This window comes from Phalacrocorax aristotelis, chromosome 1 (genome assembly GCF_949628215.1).
Source record: "Phalacrocorax aristotelis chromosome 1, bGulAri2.1, whole genome shotgun sequence".
Taxonomy (NCBI): Eukaryota; Metazoa; Chordata; class Aves; order Suliformes; family Phalacrocoracidae; genus Phalacrocorax; species Phalacrocorax aristotelis.
The window spans coordinates 22,707,453-22,734,633 of NC_134276.1; the positions used below are offsets into that span (position 1 = coordinate 22,707,453).

A 27,181-nucleotide genomic window follows, 5' to 3' on the forward strand; every position below is an offset into this window, starting at 1 on the left:
TAGGTGGCTCTAAGCCTTATAGGTTTTTAAGGTCATGCAGTTGAGTGAGTCCTTCTGTGGCCACTGGACTTTATTTGGTGTCCCCTTCTGTTATCATGTTGCAGATTTCGTAGCCAACAGCAAAGATGGAGCTGGCAAAACTGTGAGTTAGTGTTTCATTCCGACCTGGAGCCTTTGACAAGTACAGAGAGGAGGGTGTGAGAATAGTCTTGCAAAACACCAAACATGTGGATCTGCTTTTATTCTGGATTTATGAAGTAGAATTATATATGTAAGTAATGTAAGTATATATAAACATGTACTGCTGTGCTTGTTTTCTCACAAGGGAACAGGGGGTGGTTTTTGAGGGTGCTGATTATAGAGAAGGTGCATGTTGTCGGTGCTGCTCTTAGTCAAATGATGGTGACGTAGTATGTTCACTTCAGCTCTTGGGTGTTCTTTCATTCTTCTGTTTTAAAGTCTTCTAGAAGTTTCTTCTAAAAAAAGAAAAAACCACCATAAAAAACCCCTCCACAAAACAATGTACATGTCCTTTATTATCTTTGGAATCTGAAGAGCTGTAACTTGCAGACTGCTGTAGCAGAAACTGTGCAAGATCTGTTGTTTCTTAAGAATAGATTCTTTTGGTTATGCTGAAGTTTGGGAACTACAGAGGAATCCTAACAAAGGAACAGTGGCTTGGATTTGTGTATGGCAAGGCCATACTCCAACAGTGTGCAACGACAGTGAAAGTGGTGATGAGCATTTCATGACACCTCCAAGTTATGGTCCAGATGTGTCCATTTTGGCATCAAAAGGTGATTTTTGTGCCACTGAATCAAAATGGTACTAAAAATCTGGCTTTTTATTGAACTTACTCTCTTGTAAGCTATTCATTGGTGTGCCGGAAACAGGGATAGAAGCAGTTCATTCTGAATACCCAGTTAATACTGAGATGCTTCCATCTTCCACCAAAATAATTTTCCATAGACAAGTATCAGGACAATGAGAAGCAGAATGTCAATTACAAATGTTTGGATAGCACCATCTTCTAAATAAAAAAAACTGCTGTTGTTTTCCTTCCTTCCTCCCCTAATGGCTTTCTTGGGAAGCGGATTCGTTCTGCTCTGAACCCGTATCACTTTGGAGTTGTGATTACATGGGATGGAGACTGGGCTGCTGTTGTTAGATGAGCCGAGTGTGTGAGGCAGTGCACAGGCTGCTGGCATGGACTATGTCTTCTCGCCTCCACTGTGGTTAATAGTGTTAGGTGCAGCTCCAGTTCTGGAAGGGTACAGTCTCCTTTAATCATTTTTTATTTGGATTTAAATGTAAAATTAGTTTAGTGAGAACCGGAGAGGAGGATCATGAGTACTAGTCCTAACAATTGGCAACCAGTATAATTTTTTTTCCTTAGCACAAATACTGGAGTGCTGAGTTCCAGCCCCAAAAGGAGACACCTCATGCCCTTCACATGATATCCCTTGTTCTCTGCTGGCAAAATGAGTGCTGCTGTCAGTCTTTACCACTTGCCTGGTGTGCTGTTTTTTCATCTTAGACTAAAATATTCGCCTTGTGTATATTTTTGCCATACAGCCTGTCTTTCAATCTTGGCTCTGGTTCTTAGTTCCAGAGGATAATCCTTTAATTTCAAAGTGTGATGTTAACCTGAATTTTCCTACAAGAGTCTGTAATATGAGTGATAGGTGGACTTCTCTAGCTTCCTTTCGTGGCTGCCTTAGAAGAGCAGAAGTATGGTAGTTATTTGTCACAGTGGTGCTCATAGCATATGCTGATTGAGGGTGAATGGAGGGAGTGTGTGCTGGTAGTGTGCTCTGTTTAGAGAGTGTAAAAAATGGTTAGCATTTTCACAACAAAAGTGGCATTGGTTACAGATGGACAATTGAAGTTTCCCAAATAGTCCTTTTCTCTCTAGACTCCTACGTACATAAGAAAATTCCCTACTTCTAGTGTCAAGTCCAATGCCATCCTAGCTTTTGCACACATTAAGTTAATGTGTAACTGAATATGAAAAGAATAAAATGGAAATGTCTGATAAACACGAATGACTGCAGAATATCAAGACTGAAAGCAAACTATTGGGGGGAATTGGTACTTGTTTGTTTTAATTTAATTGTCCCCTCTTGTATTTGCTAAAAATGGGGTCTTACATGCTTTTCAGCAAGGAATAGTTTCTTTGACAGACTGTTGCAATATGCTAGGAAATATTGTGTTGTATTTTTCAGTCACAGAATCACAGGTTGGAAGGGACCTCGGGGATCATTCTAGTCCAACCTTTCTAGGAAGAGCAGAGGGGTTTTGTATCCTGTTTATGTTCACTGACTTCTGAAAAATTCAGAGGGAACTTCAGGGCAGAAGAGACTGCTCGATTTCCTTGCCCTCCCACGAGAGCTGTGTGCAGTCATCAGCAGTGCCTGGAAGAGTGGGCTTGGGGATGATGTTGTGCACTACAAGTAAGTGGTGGAGGTGAAAGACAGCCATGAGCAATCCATGGATACCAAGATGTCTAGTGGCGTGCTAGAAACAACTTGCTGCTGGGATGGTGGTGGGGAATATGTTGTTGAGTGCACTGAAAGAAGTGGTGAATGCTGTGGGCTCTGCGTTAAGGAAGAGGAGATTAACCTGGAGCTAAACTGTTCTTCAGGGGAAGATGAGGGAAGGGGTGGAGGTAGCTGGGAGATCCTGCAGCATTCAGCAGCTCAGAGCTTGGGCATAATATCGAAATGGGAAAGCACCCCTTTGTACAGCTAGACTAGGTGCAGACTATGGCTATGGATTCTTTGTGTTAACAGTCTGGAGACAGGGAGAAAAACAATGGAGTTGGAAACTTTCCTGGGGCTGAAATCAGTGATCAGTGTAGAGTGGCACTGGGTTTCTGTCTCAGGGAATGAGTAGGGAGGGGAGAGGTGAGTCAGGAGCCTGGGTCCAGGAGGTCTCCTGGACCAGGACGACAGATCTTGCAGCTCTTGTTTGCATTATTTAGTTTTGAGAATGCTGATAGAAATTAAGGAAAAACCCTAGACCTGGCCTGGAAGGAGCACCTTACATCTGAGAGCATGAATAAAACAGTAGCATTAAAGGATCATAGAATCATAGGGTGGTTTGAGTTCGAAGGGACCTTGGGAGGTCATCTAGTCCAACCCTGCTGCAGTGAGCAGGGACATCGTCAACTAGATCAGGTTGCTCAGAGCCTTGTCCAACCTGACCTGGAATGGCCTTGATCCGAGGGCTGGAGCACCTCTCTTACATTTTTGTGGCCCTCCTCTGGACCCACTCCAACAGGTCCATGGCCTTCCTGTGCTGAGGGCTCCAGAGCTGGACACAGCACCCCAGGTGGGGTCTCACCAGAGCAGAGTAGGGGGGTGGAATCACCTCCCTCCACCTGCTGGCCACGCTTCTTTTGATGCAGCCCAGGATACGGTTGGCTTTCTGGGCTGCGAGCGCACGTTGTTGGCTCATGTCCAGCTTTTTGTTCACCAATACCTCCAAGTCCTTCTCTGCAGGGCTGCTCTCAATCCCTTCATCCCCCATGCTGTGTTGGTATTGGGGGTTGCCCCAACCCACGTGCAGGACCTTGCACTTTGCCTTGCTGAACCTCATGAGATTCTCACAGACCCACCTCTCCAGATTGTCTGGATCTCTTTGGATGACATCCTGGATTAATCTGATTTTGTGCATTTGAAGAAAAGTACTTGAAGAATAACAGTTCAGGTAGATAAGTGAGTCAGTGGTAAGTGCGCACAGTGCAGATGATTTGCAGTAGCAGTTCTTTAGTGAACAGGTTGAAAGCAGACATTGAGGAAGCATTTCCTCATATCTGAAAGGTTGGCGCTTTTTTGTTAAAAAAGGGGGATGTGGTTGTGCTTTTAAGGGTGGGCATGATGAGGCTCTAACACCTTTCACACTTCTGCAAGAACTTTGCTGGCCAGTGTAGAGTTTAAAAGAATAACCTGTAGTGGGTGAATATCTGGATGTATTCCTTTACACTTTGCTCATTTTGAACAAAACTGTTTGTGATCTCTGCATGTGATAATTGTTCTGCGGAAAATATAGCTTTCAGATGTTTTTGCAGAAATATCAGAAATGTCCTCATCGTAAGGAAAAAAAGAATATTAATTTTATAGCTACATATACTTAACCTCTGTATTTCGGAAACTGTTAAAACCTAAAGAATACTGTGGCTCTACAGAGTCCTTGTATAAGGGTGTCTGAGGTACTAGCTGCTTTTGAGATACTGGAAAATTGAAGATGGACTTGCAGCCTTGCTGTCTTAAAGTCACACAGGCTGCACAAGTTCTGGCTGCAACACTTGTAGCTTACACAGTAGTTGTGTGATTAATGGCATTTATGAAACATAATTTTTTTTCCCTTCACTAAGGCGCTTTGCTTTATTATGGAATTATCCACTATCTAAATGCAAATTCAGATTGAAAGTATACTTGCAGCTAGGATGAGGTAAATAATGTGTTGTGCAGAAGTTATAATCTGCCTGTCTTCTGCCAGTCTGCTGCCTTGAAGAGCTTAAGCCCAAATGACTTGATGTAAAAATGTGCTTTCTAGGCATGTGTTGGGGGAAGAGGAAGTGCCAGATATTAAACATTTGAGATATGACAAAAGGTCCCATGCTAAAGGGATGTCAAATCTCATGCAAAATTCTTGGTTTGAAACTGAGTAAACCTATGGAGATTATGGTTAATCAATATTAATTGGATCTCTCTTATGCTTGTTTAAAGTATTAACAAAGTAAGCCATCAATTTGTTGTGTAATATTATAAAATAAGCAGACCTGTGGATTCTGACTTCATGTAGATTATGGTACTCGGTTCACCCCCCTCTGTTGATTTAAGTCTTGGAAATGCTCTTTAAGGTTCAACACAGACAAAATTTGTCTAAGTTTGTTCAAGTGATGCTCCTGCCTCAGCTCCATTACTTCACAATACTTACCTTTGCTATTAAAAGGCTTTCTTTCTGGTATCCTTCCACTGTAAAGCAGTCTTGAGTTTAGAGTAGAGAAGCTCATTGTGCATGAATGGATGGGAATAAAGTTTCTGTTTCAGCTTCATCCCGCTGATGATCTAACTCTCATGCTCTTCTCCCCTCCTGCTGTCCCCTGTCTGTCTTTGTGAGCTTGGCAAGTAATGCTGCGTGTTACTGCTACGTGCAGGCTGATAACCATTCAGGAGGGTTTTGTGTTCTGGCTGGCTAGCCTGCTGTTCTTTCTTGTCTCCTCTGAGGCTCAACAAATGGTTTCTGAGACCTTGTCGAGCCCCCATAATAGCACATTTGGGATTACAGCATAGCTTTATTCATAGCTACAATTTTTTTGTTAGGTACAAGGCCACTTGTGGACTAGTTGCTAATTTTTATGTATTGTAGGCTTCCTACTGGAGAAATAGCTATTTGAATAAATATACTGAATTTTGTACAGAAGTATATGTAGTCCTTAGTAGCTTATATAGGAAAGGTACTGGATAGGCAATTAAATGCTCTGCTTTTTTACTGGGAATTCTACTGATGTTGCCCTATTGCGTGTGTTTTGCATATCCTAGTGAAAAAGACTTCAACATATGGACATCAGGATGCCAAAGAGTCCTTGTGAAATTATATGCAATACTTGAGCGAAAGGATATTGTTGTTTAGGCAACAGTTTGCATTCAACTGCATCTTAACTACCTTGAGTGTAGTATGGCAAAATACATTGTGCAGTCAGTCGGTTTAGAATTTGCAGGAAAAGAACTATAAGCCAGGATTAAAACTGCAGATATTTTCTTTGAAGGACAAAATGTTCAAGAGAATATAGTGATTTTTTTCAACTACATATGATAGCCTAAAAATCCAAAATCAAAATTAGTCTTGAAAAAATGCGTGTTTTATGAACAGGGAAGAACACAGCTAAAGGTCACTGAGACAATCTGCCTGTTTTCTGGGAAAGCTCTGTGCTGTGTGCTTGTAACACCTTGCATACAAGATGCTGACATTTGAATAAAGGACACTAGAGAGTTGGACTAAAAAAAGACGACTTGATTCATTACTGTCTGTGTGAATAATACGTGCAGCTGAGAACTTGGAACACAAAAGGATCTGAATTGCAGCAAACATCAAATTCCACCTTGTGTTTCCGACCAAGTTGTGTTTTCTGGGAGAGGCATAGCCTTACCTGGTGAGTCGAAGCCCTAGCTGCAGGTGTACTTTCAATTACAGTTTGCATTCATATGCTGGATAATGCCACAGCGAAGCCTTGGAAAGTTAGGTTTAATCAGCTCTGTTGTTCTCATGGAACTACTGTGCAAGGTGTGGAGTGTAACAAAGGCAACTGGAGGAAGCTCTCTAACTGGGTGCACTTCAAGACAGCAAGGCAGCAAATCTGTCCCGGAGTGTAATTTGAATCTTATCTAACTTTTTGTACTTGAACTGCTTAGTGTTCAAACTGTCTCTTTTCTTTTTGGGTGAATGTCAAGCCTATTTAGGCAGGGTTGAACAAAACAACCCCTCACAAGTAAACCTACTAACAGTGCCATTCACTGTTACGTTAATTCAATTTTATAAAAGCTCAACTGGAAGCTTACATGACTCTGCCAGATGAGTGCCAGATACCGGAAGACTCAAAAAGGTGTAGCTATTGCAGCACTGAAAACTGAGTAGAATTCTAGATATGCGTAAGGGGCAAAAAACAGTGTTAGGGCTGCATTTCTATCTGCCTGACTAGTTGCCTATGCCATATGAGATCAGAGAGGCTACAAAGCAGAAAATACAGCAATGAACGGCTTGTTAGCCTCATTTCATTTAGGTGGATGCTCTGCCAGGGAGAGGTGCCAAGACAAAACTTCGGGACAGTGAGTAGCTGCTTACTGAAACAGCTAGTCAGGGCACCCGTAACAGGAGAATCAACTTGGGAGTTGGCCTGCAGTAGGATGAAAGGGCAGATTCAAACTGTTACTACTGAGGGCTGTCTGTGACAGAGATGATTTGTACTCTGCTCTTGGGGGGATGCTGAATCTGTACAAGGGTAAGAAATCTGCTTGAAGTACCACTTCACTTAAAAAAAAAAAACAAAACACCCCAACAAAACCATAAAAACCCACACAACAAAAAGGAGGTGGTGGTGATGGGAGGAAGTTTCTTAAGGCTAAAAGAGAGCCAAGAAGGTGAAATGTTGCAACCTGCTTGGGAACCATTTTCAAAGCTTCTATGGGCTCTCAGTGAGCTCTCAGTGAGTAGCTATCACTCATCAAGACACACTGTAAAACCATCAATGAAAAGAATCTGATGTGGCCAAATAGTAGAATAAAGGAAGCCCTTGGGAGTGAGAATATGTTCTTTGAAAAATTGAGTCTTCTGTGAATGATAAATATAGAAAAGAAGATAAGTGATGGTAGGCTAAGTGTAGAAATGTAGTGTGACAGACCCCTTGGCAACCTCCCCCACATATAAGTCCTCAGACCACACAAGCTCTCCCCACCCTTGAGAAGCTACTTGAGAAGGGAATGAAGTTAATCTTCCTTTCCCCACCTTCTTTTCTGATGCATCAGTAACACAATGCTATCTGTAGGACCAGGGGACCGCTGAACTATAGAGTGTTCAGAGAAGATGAAATGACAGCAGGAGAAAAGGTTTGGGTTTTTTGCCTGTAATGAAAGAAATGAAAATTGGAGGCGAAGGAATGCATTGGGGGATCTGTCTCCAATTGCAGGGTTTGGGAAGGAGCTGTCTGAACAAACTGAAGTGAAGGGCAGACAATTGTCAAGGTGAGATGTGTTCACATATCTGAAGAAGTTCAAGAATGAAATAAGCAAATTACTTACCAGAAAGTATAACCCAGTGCTTTCAGTTGTCACAGTCATAGAAGAGTGGAAAGGGGCAGTGGTGAGATCAGTTTCTAAAAGGAGTTATTGAAAGACTGGAAACTACTAACTAGTAAGCTAAACCAAGAGCAGATATAGTGAAAACATAAAAGGTGCAGAACTGCAGTGACAACAGCCTTTCAAAACACATTCAGCATCTCCTAAGTTGAGGTTCAGCAAGGCAAAGTGCAAGGTCCTGCACGTGGGTTGGGGCAACCCCCAATACCAACACAGCATGGGGGATGAAGGGATTGAGAGCAGCCCTGCAGAGAAGGACTTGGAGATATTGGTGAACAAAAAGCTGGACATGAGCCAACAACGTGCGCTCGCAGCCCAGAAAGCCAACCGTATCCTGGGCTGCATCAAAAGAAGCGTGGCCAGCAGGTGGAGGGAGGTGATTCCACCCCCCTACTCTGCTCTGGTGAGACCCCACCTGGGGTGCTGTGTCCAGCTCTGGAGCCCTCAGCACAGGAAGGCCATGGACCTGTTGGAGTGGGTCCAGAGGAGGGCCACAAAAATGTAAGAGAGGTGCTCCAGCCCTCGGATCAAGGACAGGCTGAGAGAGTTGGGGTTTTTCAGCCTGGAGAAGAGAAGGCTCCAGGGAGACCTTATTGTGGCCTTTCAGTACTTAAAGGGGGACTATAGGAAGGGTGGGGGCAATCTCTTTAGCAAGGCCTGTTGTGACAGGACAAGAGGTAATGGTTTTAAACTAAAGGAGGGTAGATTTAGACTGGATCTAAGGAAGAAATGTTTTACTATGAGGGTGGTGAAACACTGGGACAGGTAGCCCAGAGGGGTAGTGGAGGCCCCATCACTCAAGCCATTCCAGGTCAGGTTGGACGGGGCTCTGAGCAACCTGATCTAGTTGACGATGTCCCTGCTCACTGCAGCAGGGTTGGACTAGATGACCTTTCAAGGTCCCTTCGAACCCAAACCACTCTATGATTTTATGACTCTAAGTCTATTAAAATCCTTTGATGGAGTTAACATATAGGTTAAGGCGACATAGTTGATATAATCCATCTAGATTTCTGAAAGGTGGTCAGTGAAGTTCCCTACCAAGGACTTAAGCTAAACATAGAGAAGGTACTTCTCTGGATAGAGAAATCAGTTAAAGATGTGAGTTAATGGTGAGAGGTCATCAGTGATAGCTCTCCATGAGTCTGTACTGCTGAAAAGTTTTGTTTGCAAATCATTTGTCATAAAGAGTTGGGAAACAGCTTTGATGAGAGAATTACCTGGAATAGTGGAGGCAAGGACTGATTGTGAAGGCTTGGCCCTCAATATCACGAAGTTCTCCAATAATACGCCATGGTCATTGAAGTGATGCTCATGGGAAAATGGTCCTTTCTTTGATCACACAATGGTAGCCTCTGAATTTATTATGACCTAAGAAAAAGATTTGGAGTTTATAATGACAGTTTTGTGACAGTTGCAGCTTAGTGCAAGTAATTGCTAAAAAGCAGAGAGGATCACAGGACTACTAGCAATGGAGTGGAGAACAAAGAATAGTGTCATTGTTGCTGTAAATCCTATTTCCAGTGTGGTAGGTGCTTCTCATCCCTTCATCCCAGGCCAGGTATAATAGACTCAAGGAGGGCTGACAAGGATACTCAGAAATGTGGAGCAGTGTCTGTATGAAAACTTCAGTCGTTCCCATAGAGGAGGACTCTTTTGCATCTGTGAGAGTGAGGGTCAGGGAGAGTCTCTAAAATCCTGTGTGTCATCGAGAAAATAGGAAACAGTTGTTTTGTGTCTGGATAAATTTATGAAAGACAAATCCATTAAGGGCTATTAAATAAGAAAGTATAATTTGTGAACCTGTAGCTCACACAGTAGTATGTTTGTGACTGTTAGGCAGATTTGTGACTTAAAAAGCTTCTCATCATAAACTTTTTTAAAGCAGCAAATATTGTTTCCTCCATGTAAAGCAAGTAGTGCCACAGATTTGACTACTGAAGAAAAATGTGCCACAAATAAGTTACCCAATGAAATTATGGTTTTCCAAAGTTTAGACCAGTGCTTTAGCCCTGTTTGTTGTTTGCTTTTTAGAACAGATGCTTTGAAATATGCTGTCCTGTTTTTATGCAACTTCTGGTTTCTGAAGTGGTGCAAATACTGAGGTGACTTAAGAGCAATCTGAGGGAAGGGAAGTGCAAATGAAATACAGCAATCTTTTCCTTTACAGGGAATTTGCATAGGTACCTCTTGTATTGCGTTATATAAAAGTACTGGTAAGACCTCAATGTCCTTTAATAAAGCAGCATGGAGCTTTGAGTCTGGAGTGGGGTATTGCTGCCCATCAACTAGTCTCGTAATAGGAATGATCTTCATAATTGTGTGGTTTTAAAACTTAGCGTTTGGGCTGGATGTCAAATTAGTATTTTGTGGGAGAAGAGAGAAGATACTTAAAATCCCAGGGATTCTTATTTCTGTGGAACTTTTTTGCTGGAGTTAATTTCAGGACTAGGTGTGGGGGAGGGGTTGGTTTGGTTTTAAATATTTATTTATCCATTTTAAAATTATGGCCAACTGTTCTCCCCTTGGTTTCACCACCACCAGAAAGTAGGGAGTGAAGAGAGTGGTATCTTGCTTTCTCTTCTCCATCTCTAGCTTTTCTCTACCCATTCCTTTGTTGTCTTTTGCTCTTATCACATCCTTTGCTGGTGGTTTTCATGCTCATCATACCTCACTGTAGACTAGCAGAATTTGTTAACCCAAGAAGAAAAGTGGATGACTTCTTGCTGAATGCAGGAGGTAAAACATCATGAAGGACTGTGGCACAGGTAAGAGTGGTGTTAGGGTAGAGATTTTCCTGGCTAGGAGCAGCAAGGCAGAGATGTCAAGAAAGGCTTTTGTTTTGACAGCAGCAAAGTCTCAGATCAGAAGAACCACATGTACAGTGTATCACTGAATTTACTTGGTTACTTTGAACTTCTTGCCAAACTACACATTGTGGCAAAAGGTGTTAATTTAAAAAAAAAAAAACCCAAAAAGAATAAAGTGAATCAGTAATTGCCATTCACTACATAGTGTCAGCTGTCTCAGAAGCCATAGTGTTTACTGACTTGCTGTTCATGGTTTTTCCTCCAGCTGTGGCAATGACCTTTCCTTTACCCCTGAAAAGGTCTGATAACTGAAAGATTTGTTTTGAAGTAGAAAATATTGTCAGCATAAGCCTTGCTAGCTGATGAGAATAATGATGCTATTCTGGCACAGCAATCTTGCCATGTCCTGTAAGTATTTTGGGGATGGAGAAAGTATAAATGCCTGAGTTAGACCCTTAATAAATTAACCTCTGTTAGATCATCTTCCCCTTCTTTGTGTTAGCATTTGGTTGAGTAATATGTCTTTTTATTTTCACATGGTGTCTTGTAAATTCAGATCCAAGGCTGTTGAATGTGCATCAGTCACAAACTGCATTCTTTGTACTCTTCTATCCATTTGTAAATGATTTTTTTGTCTTTTTATTACAGCACACTGTATCTAAAAATTGCAGACAAACGTGTTAGCAAGACTTAGTCATGCTGAAGCATTACTCCTCTTTTGGGAGAAAATGTATGATTCTGAGGAGGGGGCTAATAGCAAAAAGAAAGAGCACAAACTGGCTCTTTTTCTGCCTCTGAATATGCCGTTTGACCTGTTTGAATTTTTGTGCATCATGTCCATATCTTTAAAAGGAAAAAAACCCTAACCATGCAAATTTGTTAAAATGCTACCTTAGAGATAAGTCTTTAAATTTTCTCTTCTGCTAGGTTATTTAGTATTTACATTTAAATGTGATTTTTCCATTAGTCCTTCTGAGTTAAATTTTAAGTCAGCTAGAAATTATTAACAAATTTTAAGATAATAATTGCCTAGCATTAAAATAGTAATATATTTTTGTTACCTCTGGAAGAAAAAGAGAAAAATGACAGAGCAGCAGGGAAAATCAATTAAATATGAAGTTTCTGTCAACTTCTTGGAGCTTTGCAATTTATTTAAGTTCAATGATATGTCTGTGCAAACACTTCCTAAGGCTCACCAAAACTTACTGTGATCATACAGCACGTGGATTGAAACTTGGGTCAATGTAGCTTTAATCTACTATGTGGCTTTATAAAATGAAGATCTGTATTGATTAATAGGAGAGGTTGTTCTGGGTCTTATGAAAGGTCCATCCAGCTGTCTTGGTCAGTTAACTCTAGAAGACCTTTAGGAAGTGAAGTAAGACAGACAGGCGTGTAGCAGTGCTTTCCTACTGACATGTTTCTGCTTCATCTGGTGTACAGAATTACTATCTTAAGGTGAAATTAAAATCTGGGGTCTGGATTTCCACTGTGGTGTTAACCTGTCGTTGTTCTGGCACTCTTTAGAAGCAAAGGAAAAGGAACCTTAGGAGATAAAGGATGTGATGCCATTTTTTTTTTGTTTGGTTGTGGGGTTTTTTTGTAGACTAATTTTATTCTGTCTTAAGTCAGTTATATTCTGTCTATGAAACCAGGCAAGATGTAGCTGGTGGTCTTGATGAGTTACATACCAATATCATTTGAGAGTCCCTGCACATCAGCAACACCTACAAAAAGGAAGACGTGCCCCTAGAAATGTACCTGTTGGAGAAGACAGTGGCTGGTCAGGGGATGCACTGCTACCATGTGGGTCTAGACCAGTACTGACTCCCAGGGTGGTTGGTGGTGTTGGCAGGGGAGTCTGCTGGCTGCTGACTCTTCCTGGCCACTGTCTTAGGTCATTTGGAAACCTATGTGCCAAAGCACCTCTGCTCCTGGTTGTGCACCAAGGTCTGGTGCAACAGGGGTGCCGTATTGTTTGTGGGTGGCCCATTGAGCTCTAGCTGATTCTAGACAGTTGTTTTTAAAACATACTTCCATGCATCTTTTATTTGTATTTTTCTTGTGTATCTCATGTTTGAAGTTAGAGAAGTAGTAGACAACACTTATTACTGTAAAAAGATGGAAACAGTCTGAAATTTCCCCCTTTGGGAGTGAGCACTGTTACAGAAGTGTGTGAAACTGTAAAGCACGTATTGATGCCAGCAGCCACATTAGAACGGGTGCAAGGCGCTGCTTGTGGTGGCAACCACAGATATATAAGAAGTCACGCTACTTTATGAACTGTATTTATCTTTGTCTGGAGATTAAGTAGCACTGACTGCTCTTCTCATTACCTGTTCCTGGAAAGTATTTATGGGAAACTTTGTAGAGGAGAATAATTGTGAACTACTTTTTTGAGCAAAATCCTCAACAAAGTAGCTCAGACTCCCAGCTTTTCTGACTGGGTTACATTATTCGTGATCCTTTCTCATTTATTGATATGTAAGAGGCTTTCAAGGCAGAATCTGGGTTTTTATCTGATTTTTGGCATATTTCTTCTGTGAAAGGAACAAGCTAGAATTTATGATGGGATAAACTTTAAGCTGGTTGTAAATACATTTAAATACTCTGGGCTTGAATAAATCTGAACTTTTAAGAATGCTCATGCTTTGGTTGTGTAGCAGGCAGTTCATAACAGAGAAGATAATGTTAACCTATTTTCTGTAGGTTTAGTGCATGTTATAGGACTACCCCATTTTTCAAAAAGTTTTAAAATACTGCTTCTTCATTTGACTGAAATTTGAGCTAATGTTTAGTTACTGGTCTTGCTTCATCCAACTTGTTTTAATATAACTGGAATGTGTTTTTTGTTTGTTCTCAAAACCAAACAAAGGAATCTCCCTCAACAAGTGGCCCTTGGAAGATTAAGTATTTTTAGACAAATCTCATTTTGGAAATTATTTACTGATGCTCTGTGCATTAGTACATTAGTACTATGCATAAGTAAAACGACCCTCAAACAGCTATAAGTGGATGACAATTGTAGTTTGTATTGTTTCTGTATTTTGAAGAAGTCTACTGTTTTAGCAATGATGAGCTTTTTCAGTGAATACAGTTATTTCTGCAGTGGGTGTAGCACCTAGCTGCAGCTTTCTAGCAAAGGTGGGTGTATTGCCTCAAGATGACATGGAAAGAAAGTATTAGTTAGATGATTAACTTCATGCTGAATGTGGACAGAAACCTCTGCGATGTCCGCTCTCTGCCTTTAGACAACTCCAGCGCTCATCTGAGCATTCAGCAGGCCATATCAACTCACTAATGTGGCAGAAAGAGTACCAAACAAAAAAACTGGAAATACTTTTCCACTCTCTGAATAAGGTCATCTCCATCTGAAAACAAGTGCCTGGGCTCTAGTGAAAAGGGACAGGAGTGTGCTTTGGGATGAAGGTGGGGTTCTTTCAGCAGGAAACCATTGACTTAAAGCAAGCTATTGTGCAAGACTTCACTGTTAGTTTTCAGTTCTTTTTATCAATAAACTGTAAAACATTTAAATGTATGAAACACAGCAGGTTTTGTAAAAATGAAATTACAGAAAGATGAAGTGGTTATCACTGCATCACCTTTAGCTCAGATTTTTTTTTTTAAAGAATGATTCAGAAGACTTTCGTTTTTATTTCAGGTTTACCTGAAGGTACAGGGTTAGTGAGCAGAATTCCTGTGTGTACTAATTAGTTTGACAAAAGTTTTGGCCTAAAATATGCTTTCTGGGAAGTCAGGTGCTTATACTGCAATTTCTCAGCCTTTGTACCAAGTTGTTAGTACCAATTTTTTTCCTATACAATTTAATTTCTGCTGATGCACATCACCTCTTCTATTTGGCTGTTACCCTCTTATCCTCACAGAACTATTCTCATTCTGCACAGGTATACCTGTCCAGGTTTGCACATTTAAATGTATTCAATGATAACTACTGGGTTTCATATATTTAAATGTTTTACAATTTGAAACATTTTTGAGTCTCAGACAGTTGGACTGTGACTATAAACCTGAGTAAACGTAATACTTTGTGTTCTTGAGTTATTGAGGCTGTATATCTTGGATGTGCTTCTTGAGGTTTAACCCTGGTAGATGACTCAGTCCCACACAGCTGCTTGCTCCCTGCAGTGGGATGGCAGAGAGAAATGGGATGGTAAAGTGCAAAAATTCATAGGCTGAGATAGAGACAGTTTAATAGGTAAAGCAAAAGCCACGCACACCAGCAGAGCAAAACAAGGAATTCATTCACTCCTTCCCATCAACAGACAGGTGTTCAGCCATCTCAAGGAAAGCAGGACACCATCACATGTAATTGTTATTGGGAAGACAAGCACTGTAACTCTGAATGCCCACCCTTCCTCCTTCTACCCACAGCTTTTATTGCTGAGGATGACATCGTACAGTATGGCATATTGCTTTGGTCAGTTGGGGTCAGCTGTCCTAACTTCTTATGCACGCCAGCATGTATGTATATATGCAGAATTGCCCTGTTTCTTTTCTAGCTAAGTTTTGGAAAAGTTGTGAGACTTGGTAAACAGAGTACTAGGGATTAGCTGTGTGTCTTGAAAATATATAATGAATGTACTAGACAGCTGTGAAACTCCTTACGGTCTCAGGTGAATCATAATGTAGTTTATTTTGCAATCCCACAGAATGCTTGAGGTTGGAAAGGGTCTGTAGAAGGTGCACCTAGTTCAACCTTCTATTCAAAGGAGGACCAACTTTGAAATGAGCTCAAGATGCTCAGGGTCTTATCCATCTTAGTTTTAAATACCACTTAGCATGGAGAACTCTCTCAAATCTCTTCTACTGTTTGACTAGCCATGTTTTTTCTTCATGCTGTCTAATTGGAATGTCTTTTTTTTTTTTTTGGCCATGTGTGGCTGCTGTCTCTGACCTGTTTGCTGGGCACCTCCAAGAAGAGTTTGATTCCTTCCCTCTACCCCCCCCATTAGCTAACTGAAGGCAGTGATGGGATCCCCCCTTAGCCTTCTCTGGAGGCTTAACAAACCTGGATCTCCTGGCTTCTCCGTACGTGTCACGTACTTCATGCTCCTTGTGGTGTTCTGCTGGACATGCTCACTATGTCTGTCTTGGACTGGAAGGCCTAAAACTGAATATGGAGCTCCCAGATGTAGTTTCATAGTGCTGAATATAGGAGAATAATTACCAAGTTCCACTTGCTGGGTACACTCTTGGCTGCCTCTGCCACAGGAGCACATTGCTGAGTTATGTTCAGCTTGTCCACAGGACCCCAGGTCTTGCTCTGTTAAGCTGCTTTTGACCCACTTGGCAGTGTGTCCAGTTGCATGGGGTTATTCCAAACTAGAGACAGGTCTTTATGCTTGTCTTTGAACTTTCTGAGGTTGTTGTCTGCCCGTTTTTCCTGTCTGTTGAGGCCCATCCAAATGGCAGCTCAGTTCTTCAATGCATCAACCACTGTCCCCAGTGTAGTGTCTGGATTTGCTGAGGACACCTTCCATCCCATTGTACCTTTGTTAATGAAGATGTTACAGTAGCCCCAGTATCTGCCCCCCAGGGGTGCGGTAGTAACTGGCAGCCTGTTGGATTTATACCATTGATCAGAACCAATTAAGTCTGGCAGTCCAATCAATTTTTCGTCTCGTCTGTAGTTCAGCTGGCCAAGCTCTCTGTCTAGTTTGGCTATGAGTATACTATGTGATCATGTTATGAGCTTTGCTAAGGTCAATATGACATCAGGTGCTTTTCCATTGTCCACAGAGCTAGTCCTCTCATTGTATAGGACAATATGGTTGATAAAGAGTAACTCATCCTTGGAAAATCCTTGACAGCTGTGCCCAGTCATTTCTTTTCCTTCATAGGCCTGAAAATAGCTTCCCAGGAGGGTTTGCTGCATAACCTTTTTAAGGACTAAGGTTAGACTGATTGGCCTATAATATCAATAAACCTTTTTGACCTTGCGATATTTGTCCTTCTGGTATCTGCCCTTTTCTAATTGTCAGGAACCTGCCATGATCACCATGACCTACTTCTAAATTCAGTAGAGCTCAGAAATATTAACATTGGAAAAAAACATAATACCAGTTTAATTCTCTGAAAGGTGGCATTTTTCAGTTGTAGTTTGTTCAAGCTATAGATGATATGCTTTTTTATGGTGATATTGCAGGTATATATGTTCTTGTTATTAAAGTCCACTGGAAGTATTGTTGTGACTACCTGTTTCCTGTTGTCCCTCTGAGGAAATTACATTTTTACACAAGGTTATGTAGTTTGTGTGTGACTATAATAAAAGCTGCTGTTGCCAACAGCCATGTACAAAGTGAGTTCTCTTATCACTCTCACAACTGCCTGTTACCAGTAGGAAATATTACTGTGTTGAAGATGCCAGCCTGCTTATGTGCAGGAAAGTATGAATATAGTAGTATGAAAATAAGTTTGCAGACTGACCAGTTTTTCTAAGCCTGCTTTATTGGTCAAGGAGCTGTTGAAGTTGCTTAAGATCTCATTCCCAGGCAGCAGCGAAAGTGGACAAGTTTTCCTAACAGGACCTCTCTGGAAGGATAAACTTAGTTGAATTATGCTTTGAGTCTTACTCTACCCTTAAAATGCAAGCTCTTAGTAGCCAGTGCTGTTGGTTAGTTAGCTGTGCAAGATGTTGTATGAACAGATTTCTTTTTTCTTTTCACTTTTTCCTGTCTTGTCATTGAACATCTCTTTAGCTTCAAAGAAGGAAATTGTCTGTATCCAAAACCACACAGAAGCCCTTTGGCATATGTTATGATGTAAACAGACTATGGGCAAAATATTTTTGGAAGTTGTGTGAAATAAGCTTGGTCACTCTGGCCTTTCATTTGGCTTCATAACCCCTTTTGTAAACTCTTATCACTCCCTCTAAAAATGATTCCCCCAGTTCCTTTGGCTCCCAAGGAATCACAGTAAGTTTTCTAAAGAAAATGCAGCTTGTCTCAATTGTAGAAGTAGTCTTTTCTTATTTGTGTTAATGGAATAGCTGGTACTAATGGTGTAGTGGGTAACCATTCCAAGTTACCAGCCTCAGTGTACAACAGGTGTTAGGGTTACGAACTGGTTTATTGCTTTGTATCTCAACTGTGCAGATGCAGTTCAGAGAATTGGAGGCTTGGAAGTCTTTGGTTATTTTACCAGGTTCTGGAGGAGAGCCTAGTGTGGTGCTAAAAATGTAGTTTATCCCTAAACTATTAATTTGTTTTCTTTGTTTTTACCATGCTTATACTTACTCTAAACTGCTTGGGTAGGTTGAGGACAGGGCAGAGGCCACTTGTTCCTGGTTCCTGCGTGAAGTACCTGGGCAGAACAAATGAGTGAGTGGTTAATTCCCCACAGCCCTGGGTTGCTGTAAGGGCAGATCGAGGTTGGGCATGGGCTCTCTGGATCTCAGTTCTTTAACTGCCTTTTAATGTGAGAAGGTTAATTTTCAGAAACTTATTTCATCCATTGGTTTGCGGAGGCCAAGTTCTCAAACCCCCCTGTCTAATATCAGCATTAAAGCCATGATTGTAAAAGACTTAACGTACACAACTGAAAGTGTGTTCTTCCAGTTTTGTTCTAGGAAACAGCTGAAGTATTTTTTTCTAAAAATCTCCAGAGAAAGTCTGCCATCTGGTATTGAAAATTTTAGTCCAGACTTAATTTGGCAAAAACTTGATCAATTAAAAATAGTTGTAAAATCTTAAATGTAAGGCAGGCTTCATTGTAGATAGCGCTACCAAAAAATCTTGTAGTAATACAAGTTGTGTGGTAGCACTTCTTGTTATGCTGAATTCTCCTTCAGGTGCCTTGAAATCTAAGCAGATAAGCAGCAGGGCAATGAGAATAACCTTTAGTCTGACCCATTTTGCTCCATAGTCTGTCAGTGGTAATGCTTGTAACAGTAGCAGTTGTGTGGTGGGCACTCCTCATGAAATAAGGATCTCTCCAAACACCTCAAACTAAGTAGATGAGCACACAGGGCAATGAGAATAACCTCTAGTCCAATCCCGTTTGCTTCATATTTGTATCCAGAAATGGCCGTGAGCCATTGCTAGCTAAGGCAGATAGAGGGTAAAATGATTTTTAGCTGAGAAAATGTCTCTGTTACTTTTTCCATCAGCAGCACAGGAAATCTCTGTGCTGGAAAGCTGATTGAGGTTGCATTCAATAGCTGTTCACGGAGTGGTCCGTAACTCCCCTATCTACCATAAATTTGTATAATTTGATTTGAAATCCATTTATACTTTTGATCCCTATAATATTGTGTCGGTGTGAGTTGCACAGTTTAATTATGTGCTTAATACTCTTCTGTTTTGGGGCTTCATGCAGCTTGTTTTCCTCTAAGGTAAGAAATAGGTGATTGCTGTTCCCTATTCCCACCTTGTTTTGGTCTTGTATGAGTTTGTGCTCAGCATTGGTTCTTTCTCGTCCAGACAGGGAAGCCTTAGGTTTTGATTATGTGGAAGCTTTTTAGTGCCTTCTGTCATTGTCTTCCCTACTCTTTTTTTCTCCTGTTTGTGTCAGATCCTGTATCTTTTCCCCCCCTTCTATCTTGCCGAATCTATGTAATTGCCCTCTTACTGAAATCTGCTCTCGCCCACTCGCTGTTTCATTCTTCCTCCTCATTAACTGTGTTCAGATTTTGTCCATTAATCTCCCACTTTTTCTTCTCTGTTTTGAAAGGGTATTGCTAACAGTGGGTTGTCTTTGAACCTCTTGGACAGAACCTGATAATTTGAGGGATTAAAAAGGTAGTGATGAATAGGGGAAAGTGTGTTTCAGGTAGGAATACAGCAATTCAAAGCCTTGCAGACGTTTATTGCGAGCTGGAGGAAACAAGTGTATACTTTTTAAATGCTTAACTACATTTTGTTTTATTTGCCTTAAGGATGTTTGAGTTATTCTCTTTTAAGGGGAGCTCTTCACAGTTGTGAAAGCTGGATTCATTAAAAATTAATAAGGATTCTTATGTAACCTGGTGGTTTGGGGCTATATGAGCACTCTAGTTATTGAAGGCAATACTGTTAAGTACTATGTCCTCCAGGAGTGCTGTGGATGCCAGCCCACAAGTGGGAAAGACAAGCACTCTGTCTCTTAAAAGTTTGAGCGCTTTGAGGCTGAGGATGGGCAAGAGTTCAATTTTGTCTTCAGCTGCAGTGTCTCTCTTCTTCATTTTGCTTTTGGTAACTGGAGTTACTAATAGGCTTGCGTTTTAAATAGATGACTGTAAGGTACATACTGGTTTAAGTAAGGGGGGTTGTGTGGTGATTTTAGGTGTTACACATGTTTAAAGCTGAACAAACATTCATGTGGATTCTTGAGATTGCACAGATACCTTGTGGCTTTTGTATCAGTCTTGGTAGTTTTATTAGTTTGGTAGAAACATAATTTTAGGATGCGTTCTGTGACCTAGAGGAAAGAAGAGACAAGATGTTACTGTGATGTTGCTTCTGGGCTACTCAAGAATTCATTAAAATACAGGGAAGATTTGCTGTGTCCTAGAGTAATACATTTATGGGAGATATACCCCTAGTAAACATTTAGCATATACTAGAAATAAGTCTAACTTTTTTTCTTAAGAGAAGGAAGGTATGGAAGAAATGTCGATCATTGAATTAAAAAAAAAAATTTAAATCCCTCTTCATGTAGTGAGAGCAAATTTATATTTTGGCTTCATCAAGGTGGTTTAGTTAGCTTATGGTTTAGCCGGGTATCCAGATATTAAGCTAGCAAAGAATCAAAAGAAAATAAGATGCAGAATTTGTATTAATTAGAGACTGTTCTCTGAATGGTGGTGAAGAGCTCACTTTGAATTCATGGTGCAATTTTTTTAAAAAAACTTCTTTTCTTCTTTCACAGGAAAGATGATAAAGATTATGCTTTAAAGCAAATAGAAGGTACTGGAATTTCTATGTCTGCATGCAGAGAAATAGCAGTAAGTAACACTAGTTCTTTCTACTAGCAAAAAGACTTATTAAAAGTATTGATCGGAGTGCATGCTGGTTTTTGTTCGCTGAATCATGTTATTCTACTGTGTGTGCTGTATTTTTATCATGGAGGTATAAAATAAGTACAAATGCATCAAAGATTTTGTGCACCTGTTATTTGTTGTATAAAATGACAGTGTTTTTAAGTTACAATTTACTGCCTGCCTTGGGGCAGATTAATTTCAAATGCAGCAGTTTAAAAACATGATTAGAGTCAGTGGCTTAAGTGATGCATTTGATATGACTTGCATGCGCACTTCAGTTATTTTCCTAAAGAGGTTAGTTCTTATTGGCTCGTATGATTAAAACAAGTTAGCTTCTATTAAAGTTAAGACATCAAACTAAACTGGTACTGTTGTTGCCTCAGAGGCTGTAATACACCCATGAATATTAATAAAATGTTTCCTTAGGTTATTCAGGTTTATATTTGTATATTCCATGTTGTTAGAAACTGGTGAATAACGTGGTCTAGTTATGGTTTGTGACAAGCTTCCAAAGAAATACTGGTAAAACAGATATTCCGAAGTTTGACTGTTGGATGTTCTTATGTTATACTGCTGCTTGGGTTTATTTTTCTTGAAATGTTTCAACTAGAATTGCTTACTAAAAGGAAATGCATGTAACCTCTGTGTGTGTGTGGGAAGAGAATGCTTTATTTTCAGTCTATATTCCTCTAGAGTGTAAACAATACCTACCCTCATCTCATTTTTATTGATTGAAGTGAGTACCAGGCTTTTCTACTTCTGTCAACTCCTAGTTGGCTTTGTGATTTCAAACACGTAAGTTCTTGAATGGAGTGAGGTTAAAAAAACAAAGCACAAAGAATATTTTTCAGGAGAAGCTCTTCCTGTCCATTGATGACAGCTGAGCTTCCCTGCCTTTGTAGACATCAATGCTGAACTCTAAAGGTGCTGGAAATGGGGTCTTAAATGATATTTCAACAGTTTTGGCAGAAATTTTCCCAATACTGTAACTGCCTCAGGCTGAATGCTTTTTAGGAAGTGTCAGCTACCATTTCAGAGGGATTTGGGAAAATTTTTTGTTAGTCTTTTTGTAGTGATTTACCTAAAGAGTGTTGAAGAGTTTGTTCTGCTTGAATTTGGCAAGAGAAACTTGACGGGTGTTAGGGAGGTGTCTCTGCTCTGGATATGACCCTAACTCAATTTCTGTCTGTTCAAAAAGAGAATCACTAACTTGGCTGACAGTTGGGAAGGATTTGGCCTCACTGCATGATGTGAGGAGTGTTGTGTAGGCATTCCTCTTGGGCGGCATGGTCCCAGGTAGTGATGGAAGATGAGCAAGAAGCAGGGAGGCTTTCTTATTCCTCTGAGCTGCTGTGACATGCACCCTTTGAGGACAACAGCGGTACAATGCAGGACCCATGCGGGGTAGGGTTAGCGGGGGAAGGAGGGGAATGTACTGGAGACACCAGTGATGCCAAGAAAGCGGCCATCGAGAGGAGAGGGGAGTGGGGCCCAAATGCAGGTGTAGGGATAGAAAGAATAACCTGAAGCAGCGTTTCTTGAGCTGTTGTTGACTTTGGTTCCAGTTATGCTTCCAGGATTACAACTGCTGATACTGTGGTTGAATTCTCCTGCAGTTGAATTAATAAGTCACCATGGACTTCTAGGGTTGGAATCTTTTTTCCTTACCATTCTTTTGATGTTGCTGTTTGGAGTTACCAGGAGAATTTTTTCTCCAAAATGTGTTGTTTAATTCTGTTAATTAGAAGTTTTCCCCTTTCTGTCAATTAAAATTGTAAAAGGAAAAAGAACCTCATATGGAGATGGATCAAATTGAGGGTAATAGCCATACTGTTTATATTGATTCTGTGAGTATGTGTAACGCATATATGAAAATGCTACTGAGTTAATCAGCAATGTTGTACCCTAAGATGTCATTTGTACATATATTTAATAAAATTATTATACCTAAAAAGTGAGGGCTGAATGCTAGATTTCGTTACAGTGTGTTCTGGACTACTCCAGTAAATGCATTTTATGAGCATGGTGGTGTCAAGAGGAACTAGGATGACTTGGTTTGCATATGAGATGTCCTTCTTTCAGTTTCTTTGGAGAGCTGAAGCTTGTGTATTTTACTCTGACTATATGGGAAGAGCACAGTTAGATAGAAATCCCAGTGAAACTCTCCCTTGTTTTTATAACTCTACAATGGCTTTTGCCTTGTTTATGATGCTGCCTAACTTTAGTTTTGGGCTATTGAGTAGCTTATATGTTTGAAAATGCCCATAGCCTACTCTAAGACATCTGTTTGATGCAGACACTTGAGCTGAAGAGCAGTGTCAGATCTTCAGAAAAATAAAATAATTATTGAAATACATCAATTACAGGGAAAGGCTTGAACTAGGTCAGAGACCTGAGTGAAACGCATAACTCAATTATGGGATGAGCTCAACCTATATACCTGTTTGAAAGACTTTCTATGTTTCAGTACTTCATGCAGCATGAGAACTTAGACCTAATGTTCAAGAACCGAGCTATTCTCTTACTCTGTTGAAATGAGAGGGGCTTTTTGAATTATTTCATGTAAACCAATTGTTTAACTGGTAGAGTTAACAGTTATTGTGCTAATTATACTAACTGAATCAGTATCTTTAATATCAAGGTAGTTGTAGTGTTACATTTTTTCCTTATCTTCCCCCCATTCACCCGTTAGGGTAAGTATTTGTGAATCTTGCCTCTTTCAAAGCCTTAACAGAACATACGACTGCTCATCTCTTGTTCTCTGCAGATGTGTGCGCTGCCTGGGATTCTTTTTTGTGATTTCCACTTTCACTCCTGAGGATTTAAGCAGGCAATAAAAACTTACACTTATTGTACCAAGAGTTGGATTTCTATTAGATGGGAGAGGAGAGGGATAGAATGGTGACAAGATTTGTATAAAAATATACAAAACATACAAGCATGAACACTTGATTCCTCGCCTTCTGATTTCAATCACAAGGAATAAAGTTGTTACAGCCTATCCACCTGGAGTAGTGCAGCAAATGCTATTTCACAGTTCACAAAACAGGAGAGTTCTTCAATGCTGTAGGAAGCTGGTGTAGTTATCCAGGTTTCAAAGAGAGCTTCAGGATTTTGGGTTGGGCAGTTTCCCATATAAAGTCTTAAGTTTTAAAGTAATCAAGTGACTTAATGATATTTGTCTTGTTGATTAGCATTTTTCACTCAGTTTTAGTGGGTTTGTGAGTACTTCACTTGCCTATGCTTCCTTTGGCTCGTGAGAAGTTGGGTTGTTGGTTGGTTTTGGTTTGTTCTGTTTTTACAGTTTGCAGGACTTCCATGTAGCTTTGTGGTTTTGGTGCTGGTTTGGTTGACAGAGCCTGTTTGTATCTAAAAACACTACATCGTATTTTTATATGATAGCATTAGTTTGTGACTTGCCTCTGAAGAGGAACTGCTAGGTAATGGTGGCAGGCACTCTGATGGAAATGCTGAATGGGACAAAGCAGAGCTGGGGTGGATGATGCTGTTCTCTGGCTGTCTCCTGTCTGTGTGGTGTCCTTCAAGCACTATAGCTAGCTTGTACAAGTTAAAACAGCCTTGAGTCTGCTGGAGCTGGGGCAGAAAACTACAGAATAAGTAGTAGCTGGCTTCCCTCATTTCCACTGTTTAGGTCTGCCTTGGAGGCATTTGGGCATTCCTAGGAATTTGTAGTTTCCTGTAATAACAAATGCAGGCTGTCATCACAAAAAGTGATGTCCTCTGTGTTGGATCTAGTGACACTGTGGCTGTACGATGAGTAAGTTCATCTTCACTAAAGGGAAAACTAACAGTTTTGTTTGCTGTTGTGTGAGCAAGCTGAGTTGAACCATCCTTTGATCACACCGTTGCTTAACATGGCTCACAGGAAGTGGTAGGAACCTGCAGGGGTGGGTTGGGTATAAAGCAGACCTGTACCCTGATGTTCACATGTCTGAGTGTTAATGAAAGAAAGGGAAGTATTGACTTTAGTCTCCCAGACAGGAGCCTCAGGGCCCGGTACAGCTCTGCTGTCAGGAACTTGGCCAGATTTGCAGGGAGCAGGCCTACAGTGCCCTGGCAGCATGAGAATAAGCAGAGATAGCTGGTTGAGGATGACTGCTCTTACCTGAAGGGGAAGGCCTTAGCAGCAGTCCTGCTCACCTCCGCAACAGCTCTGCCACCCTGGCTTTCAGCTTCTGGGCTGGAAGGTGGTAGAGAGGGAGAGGCAGAGCTAGAGCAGCAGGTCTGTGTCCCTGGACAGGTGAGAAGGGTGCTGCTTTTGACTAATGGTCTTGGCTGAGTTGAGCTTGGTGGAGGAGGCCACTGTAGAGGTTAATTGGTGGTCCTCGCACACTGGGCCTTCCACGCCCTGGGTGACAAGAACATGCCATTACATGATTATCAGGCCTCTTTCCCCTCTGCCAGTGGAGGGGATGGAGGAAGAGCTTAAGGGCTCTTTCAGAGCCAGTCTGAGGATGACAAAGGCAGCATGCAGCAGCTGGAGGGGACCCCATGAGGCAGAAGCTGAAATGGGGTGACTCCAGGATTCACCCTCTTCAACATCTTGCCCTGGTAAGGAACCAATAAATGACTGTCCCAGTGTGCTTGCTGGAAGAGATCCAGTACCAGCTGTGTGATAAGGAACTACATTTGGGTGCAGGTTCTTCAGGTTATGGGGGCTGTCATGTCCCTTCCACACTAACAGTGAAAGCAGTTTCCCACAAGACCCAAACACAAAAATCATTTAGATGAGTACAGTTGTCGTGGTTTAGCCAGCAACTCAGCCCCACACAGCCGCTTGCTCACTCCCCCACCGGCGGGATGCGGGATACAATTGGAAGGTAAAGCTCGTGGGTTGAGATAAGAACAGTTTAATAATTAAATTAAAATAATAACAGCAACAACAGCAACAATAATGCAATGGGAAGGAAAACAATGAGAGAGGTGCAAAACCTGGGCCGGGTAGGGGAAGGAGGAATGAACCACCAACACAACCCGCGTGTCCCCGAGCTACAACCGCCCCCCCACAGGCCAACTGCCCCCATTAATGTACTCGTCATGGCGTCACATGGCATGGAATGAACATCCCATTGGCCAGGCGGGGTCAGCTGTCTTGGCTGTGGCCCCGCCCCTCCCGGCCTCTTGCCCATGTGGCAGAGCGCGGGAAGCTGGAAAGGTCCCTGGCTACTGCAGGCGCTACAGAATTAACTCTTTCTCAGCCAAAACCAGCACAACAGTCCTCGTGTCAGCAGATAAGTAACGGTGTCCTAGCAGTCTCTCCACGTGGTGAAAGGCGTCAGGGTCTTGTGGAAGACAAATGTTTGATTTGACCCTCTTTGGCAAGTCTAATGACTCTCAGATGCTTTAATTTAAATGTAGTATGGTATGTAAAATTGAAGTTGTGAGTGAGTACTTTATTGAGCTGTGTTACAGGGCTACAAACAGTGTTCTTGAGACATTTTCCATAAAGGGAGAGTAGTATTATTTTTAGTCCTGTGAAAGTGGGACAAAAATGCTGATTGAAATTTAGAAATTTGAATCCTTAGGTATCATAATCTTTTCTGTGAACAGCAGAATTTGACCAAACTTCACATCCAGTGTCTGTCTCATCTGGTTTCTTCATCTACCTCCTTACTTTCAGAGACCCTTTAATAATATCTCTACTAATACTTTGGTTGGGCATAAGAGGTGCTAATAAATTTTGACTTGTATGTAGATCACACAAGACTAATTTGTTTTGGAAACCACAGAACTTTAAAAACAGAAATGCGTAGGGTTTTTCTCTCAACATTTTGTGTTGTCAGGTTTCTTTTCAAAATAAAAACAAAAGAATAAAATAAAGCAAGAATTTCACACAGTTGTATGTCTGAAGAAATGGAGCTTCAAAAATGTATTGTCAGCTTCATAATAAATTAATAGTGAGCAGTATTATAACTTATTCTGTTACATTGCCTTTGTAAGCTTTCATTTGAATACTTATGAAAGGAAAGCAGCATGTACTTTCAGCAGGTATTTTGTTCTTTTTCAGTACTGTGGAATATCTGACTCATAAAAATACCAAACTTTAAGATCATATTTACATTGAAACAAACAGATCTTGAATCTACTGGATAACAGCTAGGCCAACTTGGGATTTGAAAACTTGTGTAATAAAATTTGGCTTTTAGTTTAAATAACAAGCTCAAAGTACGTGAGTAGAGCTCCAGTTTTTTTAACAGGGAACTGAGAATAGTGATTTGAACTTTTTTTTAGGAACTTATTTTATGAATATAGCATTGCATGAGATCTCTGCAGTCGTATTCTGCTCCTGCTGTTGCAGACAAGCAAAATGCACCTTCAGAAATTTGGCAAAGTACAAGTTAAACTTGTAAGGAAAAGAAAAATCTCTGGAGGCAGTTCCTGAGTCTCATTCTAGTAATGATTGTATAAGCACTATTCAGTACTTAAGCCAAAATTAATCATGACTTGTTCATATCCATTTGTACTTATGATAATATCGTCAGTTAGAATAGCTTTTCCCTCCCACTTTCATT

General features: G+C 40.9%; 1 protein-coding gene across 7 annotated transcripts in view; it reads left to right on the forward strand.

Moving 5' to 3' along the window:
- The window catches only part of CDK8 (cyclin dependent kinase 8), an 83,968-nt gene that overhangs the window by 5,876 nt on the left and 50,911 nt on the right, over positions 1–27,181 (forward strand). For all 7 annotated transcript variants that reach the window (XM_075083983.1, XM_075083963.1, XM_075083992.1 and 4 more), the window contains exon 2: positions 20,537–20,612. In XM_075083983.1, the coding sequence (XP_074940084.1) occupies positions 20,537–20,612 (76 nt within the window). The remainder of the gene's footprint in view (positions 1–20,536; positions 20,613–27,181) is intronic.